The sequence below is a fragment of the Oncorhynchus kisutch genome, linkage group LG21 (genome assembly GCF_002021735.2).
Source record: "Oncorhynchus kisutch isolate 150728-3 linkage group LG21, Okis_V2, whole genome shotgun sequence".
Lineage (NCBI taxonomy): Eukaryota > Metazoa > Chordata > Actinopteri > Salmoniformes > Salmonidae > Oncorhynchus > Oncorhynchus kisutch.
Genome location: NC_034194.2, coordinates 25,822,586 through 25,835,077, shown reverse-complemented (window position 1 = coordinate 25,835,077; position 12,492 = coordinate 25,822,586). Strand labels below are relative to the sequence as shown.

Genomic DNA, 12,492 nt, shown 5'->3' with positions numbered 1-12,492 from the left:
CCAACAAGACAATGATCCAAAACATAAAGCAAAATCTACAATGGAATGGTTCAAAAATAAACATATCCAGGTGTTAGAATGGCCAAGTCAAAGTCCAGACCTGAATCCAATCGAGAATCTGTGGAATGAACTGAAAACTGCTGTTCACAAATGCTCTCCATCCAACATCACTGACCTCGAGCTGTTTTGCAAGGAGGAATGGGAAAAAATTTCTGTCTCTCGATGTGCAAAACTGATAGAGACATACCCCAAGCGACTTACAGCTGTAATCGCAGCAAAAGGTGGCGCTACAAAGTATTAACTTAAGGGGGCTGAATAATTTTGCACGCCCAATTTTTCAGTTTTTGATTTGTTAAAAAAGTTTGAAATATCCAATAAATGTCGTTCCACTTCATGATTGTGTCCCACTTGTTGTTGATTCTTCACAAAAAAATACCGTTTTATATCTTTATGTTTGAAGCCTGAAATGTGGCAAAAGGTCGCAAAGTTCAAGGGGGCCGAATACTTTCGCAAGGCACTGTAGCTGTGCAGCAACGCCTCCTATCCAACCTGACAAAGCTTGAGAGGATCTGCAGTGAAGAATGGGAGAAACTCCACAAATACAGGTGTGTCAAGCTTGTAGCGTCATACCCAAGAAGACTCAAGGCTGTAATCGCTGCCAAAGGTGCTTCAACAAAGCACTGAGTAAAGGGATAATTATGTAAATGTGATACTTCAGTTGTTGTTTTGCAAACATTTCTACAAATATGTTTTTGCTTTGTCATTATGTGGTATTGTGTGTAGATGGATGAGGGAAAAAACTATGTAATCCATTTTAGAATAAGGCGGTAACATAACAATGTAGAAAAAGTCAAGATGTCTGAATATTTTCCGAATGCACTGAATGTATAAAACATTTATTGGTATGTACAGATGTCGATTATGTGTAGAGCAGGATGTAATTTTTGTCTGGAAACAAAGAGTTGTTAGCAATCCTTATGTATTCATTAACATACTCACGCATACACACCCATCCATTCACTCATAACCCAGACACCCACCGCTAGGTAAGACGATAACGGGCTGCAGCAGCCTTTGTTCCCCAGCAGGGGGCAGGTTGAGGGCCACAGCCAGCACTGTTCCCAGGGAGGTTCCCACGTATAGGCATGGTGTGATGGCGCTGTCCCCCTTCCGGGCGAATGTCTCACAGAAGTGGAAGGAGGTGATGGCCTCGCGCGCCTCCTTGTCGATGGACGTGACGGAGGAGGAGCGTGAACGGCTGAAGGAGTTGTCCCGGTGGTCTAATGGGTTGGCGCCCCGTGGAGGACATACAGACAGGAGGACAGTAGAGGAGAGGACAGAGAGGTAAAGCATCCGCACACACGTAGAGAAAACACACTACATGAATACTGTGAACAACAGCTGTATGATTGGTGGGAGCAGTTGGATTCTGACAAACAACATTACGGTTGACATTTTATTGTATCACTAAAGCTAAAATAGCAATTACACAGGAGCAGAAAACAGTGAGCAGACGTTCCTTTTAAAGAGGTCTAAAACACCTTGTGAAATGTTGAGTAAAATAGATTAGGCCAGCTGTAAAATAACTTGATCTGTTGAAGAAAACTCTTATCCTTACATGACAAACTAAGAGTTCGAGGTCCAGGTGCAAGGTTAAGACACATAGCAATAGACAAGGACTTGTTTTTATCTGTGGAGCAGATGGAACTCATCAAATGAATGGTTGGTCGTTGGTTGAAGAAGATTGGCACGTAGGAAACATGGGAAGATTTCACTAAAACTTTACAACCTTGTACTTGTTTTATTCATTAGTACAAAAAACAACACATCATCCAAATTTAAAACCAGGTGTCAATATAACAAGCTAATACAGTTTTAGAAGCTCCCTGTGAGTTGCTGGAAAGATGAATAAACAAATGTTTATAAACTGTATATATCACAAACAACACTGTTGTTATACACTGAGTGCACAAAACATTAGGAACATTCCTAATATCAAGTTGCACCCCCTTTTTGCCTCAGAACAGCCTCAATTCATTGGGGCATGGATTCTACTAGGTGTTGAAAGCCTTCTACAGGGATGCTGGCCCATGTTGACTTCAATGCTTCCCACAGTTATGTCAACTAGGCTGGATGTCCTTTGGGTGGAGGACCATTCTTGATACACAAGGGAAACTGTTGAGTGTGAAAAACTCAGCAATGTTGCAATTCTTGACACACTCAAACCGGTGCGCCTGGCACCTACTACCATCCCCTGTTCAAAGGCACTTAAATATTTTGTCTTGCCCATTTGCCATCTGAATGGCACACATACACAATCCGTGTCACAATTGTCTCAATGCTTAAAAATCATTCTTTAACCTGTCTGCTCCCCTTCAGCTACACCGATTGAAGGTAATTTAACAGGTGACATCAATAAGGGATCATAGCTTTCACCTGAATTCACCTGGTCAGTCTATGTCATGGAAAGAGCAGGTGTTCATAATGTTTTGTACAATCAGCATATGTCACAATTCAGTTAGTGTGTTATATGTCGACACCTCCAAAAATCTTTTTCCAGACTATCATATCTCTGCATTTGACAGATTTGGCATATTCAATAAGGATCTGACCCCAATAAACACTCTCTTCCTCATCTTAGGGGTTCTGCCATTTGGGGTCCTAGGAAGGAAATTGTGATTTTCGTTTTTGGGTAAACTGTACAGATAAAAAATAAAAGAACAATGTTTCTTTCTGTATTTATATCTGTCGGTCTCCTACAAGAAAAGTGTTTTAACTTTTGGAAAGGACCAAACACAAAAGAAACCGGTAGGAAATAGAACACAGGAAGAGAATGCTGCAGAAAACACATATACACAGAAAGCTCTATTGTGCAACAGAGTCCTGGTTAGTTTAGCGTAGCAGTTTGTAAAATACCCAACAGAAATGTACTGTATGTCTGTTCTCTCCACCTCGTCTCCACCTTGTCTCCAGGTTTGTCTTAAGAAGTAGCAGACACTGCCAAATTGTGATCATCAGTTAGTCTGACAGCATTTTTAAGGAAATATATAGGATATATCTATGCTTTTGGTAGTCATGAGGCCATCAACAGGGCTCTTTACCACCTCTAGGGCATGATACGTATACTAAAATCTTATAGAAAATGACATAAGCTTCTATTAATGGATAGTAACTACAGAGCTCACATTATTCCCGTGAGATGCTCATATCGGGAGACCATTTGGACTTAAGGATACAGTGAAGTCCAGTTTTGGGAGAAAGAAAATGTATTAAGAAACGCAAAATGTTAACACGAAGTTAAGGCTTACCCAAGTCTGGCTTTAGCTCAGTAGGCAAGCTTAATTTCCGTGACATCTTTGCTGGAAAAAAGAGAACACCCCTCTTTACAAACACACACCTAAGCTAACACGACAGGCCATGCAAAGCTAGCTAGGAGCTAGGAGTTAGAAGCTAGCAGCTAGGACTGGGATGTGGTTGTGCTTATAGCATTACTACACACATAAGCTTTGGTATAACTGTTGGCGTTTGCTTCATTCTGCTTCAGGGGAGGCAAAATGCTTTAGAATTAAACAGGAAGGAAGCATTAGGGCATCAGAGGAAGACAACCCTGTTGAATCACAGAGGCATGCTGGGACGGACAAAATAACAACAAGTAAGTAAGCTATCGTACATAGCAGACAGTGTCCTGGAAGAGAGGAATAGTAAGAAGATACTCATTCAGAACCCCCATGCCACAGGAGCATGCACAGTGGAAGAAAACAGTGGAATGACAGTACAGTACAAGCAGGGAAGATGTATCTCTGGTAGGGCCTACAAGGCACTTTTAGCTAGGTAGTCAGAACTATGTTAACTTTTGGAGCCTCGTGAGGTTTTGGTTTTGACATTTGACTAGCCTTACAGTCCATTTCTATTATTTAATTAACTAATGTTAGAGATGCTTTGCACATAAATCAAAGATATCTTAAAATTATTTGTCATTTAAGAAAAGAACACACTTCTTAAACTGCCCATTTATCCTAAATCTATGAGGTAGAGAATGACAGTGTTCAGAATATAAACCTTGCCGCAAAGTCAACAGTGTCAGACAGACAGAAGACAGAGTTGGGAAAGTACAGAGTGACTACAGATAGACTGCTGTGATGTCATAACTACAGACAGCCAATCAGGAGCCGGAGTGAAGGAAGGACAATCATTGAAGGACAATTGCAACAGGCACATTTCACAATGTGACATACGTGCTACAAACATGTAGCATGCAATGGAGTTCTTGGGTATACCATTATAAGTGTGTGTCTGTGTGTGTATAAGATTTTATACAAGGTTTGTTCTAGGCCAAACAGTGATTCAGTGCCACTGAGGTGAAAACAGAGACCGAGACAGGTTGCTACAACAAAACAGTGGCTGACAACTTATCTTGTACATTGTACTATCCCTGCCCAAACTACTCCGTGGTTGAAGTCTTTGGCCACTCTTACCTCCTCTACCCCCACCTCCATTGTAGAATTGCTGATGGTTTGACGCCAACACTTTTGGGAGGAAGTAGATAGACGTGCAGTTAGAAACATCCTGGTACTTTACCATACCGCCTACCAATCACATTCGTGAAAGGACTGTTTTTCTACTTGTTATCATTGTAACATGAGAACCAATTGATAGCAGTTTGCCTCAATCTTAATTTTCAACTACCTGGGCGCATGCAGAATATTTGTAGACGTAGTGTACATTTTTGTTCAGACTAATTATTTTCCTAGCAGCCAAAACTTTAAAGTCTTGTTGACTCCCGACAATTCTAGAATCAATTAGGTAGACATATGCTCAAGTCAAGACTGGAGACCAGATATGCCATCCTCATAAATAGCAGATGTACAGAGGCAGTGTCTAGCTAGTGACACCAGACACTGGGGTTTGGCGTAGTTGGCTGAACACCTGGAACATAGCTAGCAGTGTGACTTCAGTCTCTGGGCTACTTATTTTTTCTGTGTGACCTTTTAAATTGCAGCTCAGCTCTGTGTTTTAGCCCCAGTGTCTGTGTGTTAATGTCAAGCTCCCAGTAATGAGATGGAACTGGGTTGTTCTCAAATTAGCATGCCTCATCACCTCAAATGCTAATTTAGCGAACTGAGATTAGTCGTCCAGGACAGGGCCATTGAGGAAGCACCTTATCGTGACAGTAACTGTGGAAGGGACTATAACATTTTGTTTGTACAAATCTGAAAAGGGCAGATGCTTGGATTAAGTTGTGTGAAAAGTATTATTGTTTGTTGTTGATCTATTCGTGACCATGTTCTGTAATACTGTAGTAATACATACAGATGATTGAATATGCATCTCCTAATTACATGATCAGATCTCACTTGAAACTCACAAGGAAGTTTGTAGTTCTGTTTCATTCCTACATCCGAAAATGACCCAGCATGATATGAGTAAAATCCACTGGAAAGGAAACCACTACATCCCGTCCTATAAAAGTCAAATGAGGTCTGGAAGACTCAGACAAAATCAATAGACAGAAAACAAATTATATGTGGGCATGTCGTAGTATCATTTGTCATCGCCTCAGTTTACTGCTAATGTCTCAGGTTTTGATAAAACATATTAAAACTGCCAAAATATATCTAATCTCTTATTTATTCTTCTTTCTGTTTTATTAAAAGTATATTTTATTCCTTGAAAGCAGGAGAGTGAAGTGTCAGTACACAAAAGAGACGGTTTAATTTCAACTCTAAACACTCCAACTTGACCCTTCAATAAAGTCTGTGTGAAATCAAACTTTCAGACAGATAGAACTGCAACACTTCTGGTTTTCAAGAAAAAGGTTCCCACATCCCAAGGTGTGTGTGCCATCTCAGAGAGAACCATATTCACCAATAGCAACCAAATCGCTCACATGCATTCTAATCAAATTTAGGCAAAGATGTGTGTCTGTGTTAACAACCCTCCAGGCAAGCTTCAATGCCATACAACTCTCCTTCCGTGGCCTCCAATTGCTCTTAAATACAAGTAAAACTAAATGCATGCTCTTCAACCGATCGCTACCTGCACCTACCCGCCTGTCCAACATCACTACTCTGGACGGCTCTGACTTAGAATACGTGGACAACTACAAATACTTAGGTGTCTGGTTAGACTGTAAACTCTCCTTCCAGACCCATATCAAACATCTCCAATCCAAAGTTAAATCTAGAATTGGCTTCCTATTTCGCAACAAAGCATCCTTCACTCATGCTGCCAAACATACCCTTGTAAAACTGACCATCCTACCAATCCTCGACTTTGGCGATGTCATTTACAAAATAGCCTCCAATACCCTACTCAACAAATTGGATGCAGTCTATCACAGTGCAATCCGTTTTATCACCAAAGCCCCATATACTACCCACCATTGCGACCTGTACGCTCTCGTTGGCTGGCCCTCGCTTCATACTCGTCGCCAAACCCACTGGCTCCATGTCATCTACAAGACCCTGCTAGGTAAAGTCCCCCCTTATCTCAGCTCGCTGGTCACCATAGCATCTCCCACCTGTAGCACACGCTCCAGCAGGTATATCTCTCTAGTCACCCCCAAAACCAATTCTTTCTTTGGCCGCCTCTCCTTCCAGTTCTCTGCTGCCAATGACTGGAACGAACTACAAAAATCTCTGAAACTGGAAACACTTATCTCCCTCACTAGCTTTAAGCACCAACTGTCAGAGCAGCTCACAGATTACTGCACCTGTACATAGCCCACCTATAATTTAGCCCAAACAACTACCTCTTTCCCAACTGTATTTAATTTAAATTTATTTATTTATTTTGCTCCTTTGCACCCCATTATTTTTATTTCTACTTTGCACATTCTTCCATTGCAAAACTACCATTCCAGTATTTTACTTGCTATATTGTATTTACTTTGCCATCATGGCCTTTTTTGCCTTTACCTCCCTTCTCACCTCATTTGCTCACATTGTATATAGACTTGTTTATACTGCATTATTGACTGTATGTTTGTTTTTACTTCATGTGTAACTCTGTGTCGTTTTATCTGTCGAACTGCTTTGCTTTATCTTGGCCAGGTCGCAATTGTAAATGAGAACTTGTTCTCAACTTGCCTACCTGGTTAAATAAAGGTAAATAAATAAATAAATGTACTACCAGTTTTCTAGCATGGATTCATAATATTCAGGTTAGGTCAATATACGGTCTTCAAGTGAATCATGCTTATTTATGAGTCCCTTTACCCATAACAACCAACCTGTTACTGAACAAGTTGTTCTGGGTTCAGTGGGTGTTGTAACTGCTGTGGATACAGATGTAGGATCTTAATTTGAGCCAGTTCGCTACAGTAGGATAATCCTGCAGCAACAGGAAATGTGAAATATTATGTGGATTATAATTAATTATTGTAGGGGTTGATACATTTTTCGTGAAGGAAAATCAAGTCTAAAATGTCAAAGTGGAAATTACAAATTTCAGAAGTCTTTTTAAACCTCCAATAAACTACATACACTGCATTGCAGGAAAGTTCACCTGAAAATGGGTGATCAAATTAAGATCCTACATCTGTACCAGTGTAATGCCAACTCTAACATGCTGAAAGACAGTTTACCTGAAGTGGGGGATTTGCAGCGGTCCTCCGAGGCAGAACCCTCGTTGATGTCACACAGACCTGCAGCAGAAGTGACAGACATTGCACGACATTAGATGTCATTATCATTAGCTACAGCTTCATTCTTCTCTGTCCTTTTCTCCTTTCTGTTTGATAAGTATGTTATGATATGTAGGTTTTTTGGTATACCTCCATTTTCCCTGTCTGCCAAACAGATGATGCAGACCAGAGCAGAAACAGACTAAACAGACTGCTATCCAAGCCATTGCCCCACCCTCCCCATACATGGAGACAGAAGGCCTGGACCCAGACAGACAGACAGAGACAGACGCAGCCAGATAGCCCCAGACAGACACAAACACAGCCCCACTGCCCCAGACAGACTCCAGTACTATGGGTAGGACAGACATACAGACCCTAACCCAGACAGACTCCAGTCCTCTGGGTAGGACGGACGGACGGGTAGACTGACAGACACCACCAGATGGACAGACAGACAGCCCCACACAGACAAAGACTCAGCCCCACTGCCCCAGACAGACTCCAGTACTATGGGTAGGTCAGACATACAGACCCAACCCGCACACGACTCCAACTTCATCACTAAGTTTGCCGATGACACAACAGTGGTAGGCCTGATCACCGACAACGATGAGCCTGCCTATAGGGAGGAAGTCAGATACATGGCAGTGTGGTGCCAGGACAACAACCTCTACCTTAATGCCAGCAAGTCAAAGGAGCTGATCGTGGACTACAGGAAACGGAGGGCCAAACACGCTCCGATTCACATCGACGAGGCTGTAGTGGAGCGGGTCGAGAGATTCAAGTTCCTCAGCGTCCACATCACTAAGGTTTTATCATGGTCCACACACACCAAGACAGTTGTGAAGAGGACACAACAACACCTCTTCCCCCTGAGGAGGCTGAAAAGATTTGGCATGGGTCCTCAGATCCTCAAAAAGTTATACAGCTGCACCATTGAGAACATCTTGACTGGCTGCAACACCACTTGGTATGGCAACTGCTAGGCATCCGACCTCAAGACGCTACAGAGCGTAGTGCGTACGGCCCGGTACATCACTGGGACCGAGCTGCCAGCCATCCAGGACTTCTATACCAGGCGGAATCAGAGGAAGGCCCTGCACATCAACTCGGTACTGGTACCCTGTGTATATAGCCAAGTGATCCTTACTCACTATGTATTTATTATACATTTTATTACATGTTTTACTTTAATGTTATTTCTCTATTTTATATATCTTTGTATTGTTGGGAAGGGCCTGTAAATAAGCATTTCACTGTTAATCTACACCTGTTGTTTATGACGCATGTGACAAATTACATTTGAATTGATTTGATCAATTACTCCTCAGACTCCCCCCACTCTGACAGGTGCCAGCCCACCACTAACCACACACACACACACACACACCTACTTTTCCTCACCAAGCTGTTGCTAAGCCACGCAGGTTACAGTCATTACACAAGAGTGGTTATTGGCATTGATTTGGTTAAACTGGAGACTGTAGTAACGTCATCAAACAACAGGTGGCAGTATGTCATAATGCAGCGATGCTGCGGTCTGTCAATAACACCACAGTGCTGCAGTGACACGGTATGTGTAGGAGGGATGGCTGTTTATGTGTCAGTGTGTGTGCCAGCCAGCCACCACAGCGAGAAGACAACGCACTGAATAGTCAAAATAACAATTTAGTAACCATTCAAAATCCTTTCAAGGAATTGCAAAGATACAGAGACGGAGGAGAGGAGACGGAGAACCTCGTACCACCTTGTCACCAACATTGCTTTTTTTGATTGCCTACATGTGCAGATGATACAGACTGAACAGTATACAAGCACATCTACCAAATATACCCCTCATCCTTGTAACATCGTACAAGACTACGTATGCCTATATCTACACACCTGTAAGTATTAGAATTATTAAGATGACATACGTCATGCTACAAAAAAAACATCTACTGTAAGGCCATATATAGTACAAACCACAGGACGTTGGTGGCACCTTAATTGGGGACGACGGGCTCATGGTAATGACTGGAGCGGAATTAGTGGAACGGTATCAAATACATCAAACACATCATGGTTTCCATGGTTTCCATGTGTTTGATGCCATTCCATTTGCTCCATTCCAGACATTATTATGAGCAGCCCTCCCCTCAGCAGCCTCATGTGATACAACCCTACAGAAGGCTATCTGTGTGGTGGTAAATCAGTGAAGTGGTAAAGGTCTTTACCATTACCTCCGGCGGGCTGGCGTGCCTTGCGTGGAGAGCGAGCCTGTCTCTGGTAGGGATCGTTAGACCCATACAGCTCCACTGTCCCCAGGTTCAACAGCACTGTCTTCTGGAGGTAGTCCACCACTGCCAGACCATTACTGTTCCCAAACACAATCCTGTTGGAGAGAGGAAAGGTAGGGAGAGGGAGGGATGGAGAGAGAAGTGGAGGAAGAGGGAGGGAGGGAGAGAGAGAAGTGGAGGAAGAGGGAGGGAGGGAGAGAGAAGTGGAGGGAGAGGGAGGGAGGGAGGGTAGGGAGAGGGAGGGAAGTAGAGAGAAGTGGAGGAAGAGGGAGGGAGGGAGAGAGGAAGGGTAGGGAGAGGGAGGGAGGGAGGGAGAGAGAAGTGGAGGAAGAGGGAGGAAGGGTAGGGAGAGGGAGGGAGGGTAGGGAGAGGGAGGGAGAGAGGAAGGGTAGGGAGAGAGGAAGGGTAGGGAGAGGGAGGGAGGGAGAGAGAAGTGGAGGAAGAGGGAGGGAGAGAGGAAGGGTAGGGAGAGGGAGGGAGGGAGAGAGAAGTGGAGGAAGAGGGAGGGAGGGAGAGAGGAAGGGTAGGGAGAGGGAGGGGGGAGAGAGGAAGGGTAGGGAGAGGGAGAGGGAGGGAGGGAGAGAGAAGTGGAGGAAGAGGGAGAGAGAGAAGTGGAGGAAGAGAGGGAGATGTAAAAAGAGATATGAGATTGGGGTTTGGGGTTTAGATTAAATATAGCTAGTTATTCCAGAAACCAAAGCAGCAGAAGTCTCAGACAGAATTTCCCTGCGGACATAAACCGTGTAGACACAGCTTGACTCCATTCCAGCTCAGCTGTACGAGGGAAATCATATCAAATCCATGGCTCACAACCACATTTTGACTCTTCGAATTGAGGACCTGTTTCTCAAGTTGAGAAAAACATTACCGCTCCCTAAAATGATCTTACTTTAATAGTATCCTTGGTTGGTTTGCACAGAGCTCCAGATTGAAGTGTTATATTGGGTTGTTTCATTAGGGTTCACAGTAAATCTAATGTAGATATACTGTCTACCACCTTATACTTACAGGCCGTAGGAGGAGTTGAGGGCCAAGCTGGTGATCTGTTGGGGGGGCTCTCCACTTACCCACACCAGCTGCACCACCAACTCTACCTGATACCCTGAAGACTGCTTCAGAGGGGTACTACGCACCCTACAGACAGAGAGGGAGAGAGAAAAAGAGTGTAATTGTATTGAATAGCCTCAGAGAGATTGTGGGCCGGTTGTGCATCCCTAAGGCACAGTTTGTTGCAGAGTGTACGTGTGTGTAACTACTGTATGTGAGCCGGTGGTGGTGCAGGATGCATACTTGAGGCAGGGTACGTTGTCTCGGACCCCGTCAGAGGAGTTGCTGCTGGTGGAGGGGTGAGTCGGGGGTCCGGTGGTCTGGGGGCTAGGTGAGGCTGCTCCTGGGGTGGGCAGGTCACGGTCCCCCCCTCCTCCCCCCTCTGGAGGGGACTCCATGTCATTCACCTCGTACTGCAGACGTACCTCCAACAGCTAGGGAACACACACACACATTCCAGAAACTCAATAATGAGTTCAGCAGCCATCATTTCAGTATGATTCAGTGTGTGTCTATGTGTGCATGATGGGAGTCTCAATAGCACTATTGGCATTTATGCATGTGATACTGCTCTCTCCTCTCTCTCTCTCTCTCTCTCTCTCTCTCTCTCTCTCTCTCTCTCTCTCTCTCTCAAACTCTGCTTTCAATCTCTCCACAGGTCACACACTTTATCTTGGTCAGACACAGATCATTATTATCATCACTACTCATAGCTGCCACAAAATAATGATACAGGTTGTTTACCACTATGTATGTTGGCATGGCAACTATATTGTGTTCTTACTGGTTGGAGACTCATCTAATGAGGCATTGGGAGGTAAACACTGTCTCTAGGAACAGCATTCAGGATCCAAGGAACCAATAATGACTCTGCTCAGTTGTCTAGTTGTCTACGGGAGGCTATATTTACCACTACACTGTGCGTCTGTCGTCATGGCATCCATATTGCCAGGCTATAAGCATCAAGAGTAAATGGGAGTGTTTCTCAGTTTACACTATCCAACGATCCAACATGGTCAGCACAGAGACATGTTGAACACACACACAAAGACAGCTTGTCCGTCGAAACATTGGTTATTACGTTATTCAATTATTGCATCTGCTCCTAGAGTGTGCGGCTCTCCTTTTCTTTTCCAAGTGTTCTACACCGCTAGCCAGCACCTCGCCTAAATAGGTGTGTGTTTCTTTCACCTCCAAACACACACACATGCCGACCCACCTGTACGACCTCGGTGGTGATCTCCTGCTTGCTGAAGCGGTATATGATGAGGTTGGCAGACACCCCGGCCACACACAGCATCCTGCTCTCAGGACACCAAGCCATGATCTGGATGGCAAACGGGTCCTCTTCCACAATCTCTGTGTTCTGCTTGTCCTCCTTATTATTCCTGCTCTTCTCAAACACCTTGGCCGTCTTCAGCTTGTACAGTACCTGGAGCATTACTGGGAAAAGATAGGAGATGGCTCAGTTACACACAAACACATTGGGAGACAGTAGAGAATAGGGAAACTATAAGGCCATTGAGGCCCGAGATATTA

At 43.9% G+C, this 12,492-nt stretch overlaps 1 protein-coding gene across 8 annotated transcripts in view; it reads right to left on the bottom strand.

The window, feature by feature from the left end:
• Window positions 1-12,492, bottom strand: part of LOC109866606 (syntaxin-binding protein 5) — a 147,847-nt gene that overhangs the window by 7,157 nt on the left and 128,198 nt on the right. Inside the window, exons 15-22 of one of the 8 annotated variants that reach the window (XM_031800535.1) lie at window positions 12,173-12,396; window positions 11,197-11,387; window positions 10,915-11,040; window positions 9,844-10,001; window positions 7,586-7,645; window positions 4,476-4,526; window positions 3,309-3,359; window positions 1,041-1,322 (exon numbers count right to left, since the gene is read on the bottom strand). In XM_031800535.1, coding sequence (XP_031656395.1) covers window positions 1,041-1,322; window positions 3,309-3,359; window positions 4,476-4,526; window positions 7,586-7,645; window positions 9,844-10,001; window positions 10,915-11,040; window positions 11,197-11,387; window positions 12,173-12,396 — 1,143 coding nt within the window. The remainder of the gene's footprint in view (window positions 1-1,040; window positions 1,323-3,308; window positions 3,360-4,475; window positions 4,527-7,585; window positions 7,646-9,843; window positions 10,002-10,914; window positions 11,041-11,196; window positions 11,388-12,172; window positions 12,397-12,492) is intronic. The other 7 variants (XM_020455359.2, XM_031800537.1, XM_031800539.1 and 4 more) reach the window with 7 other exon arrangements.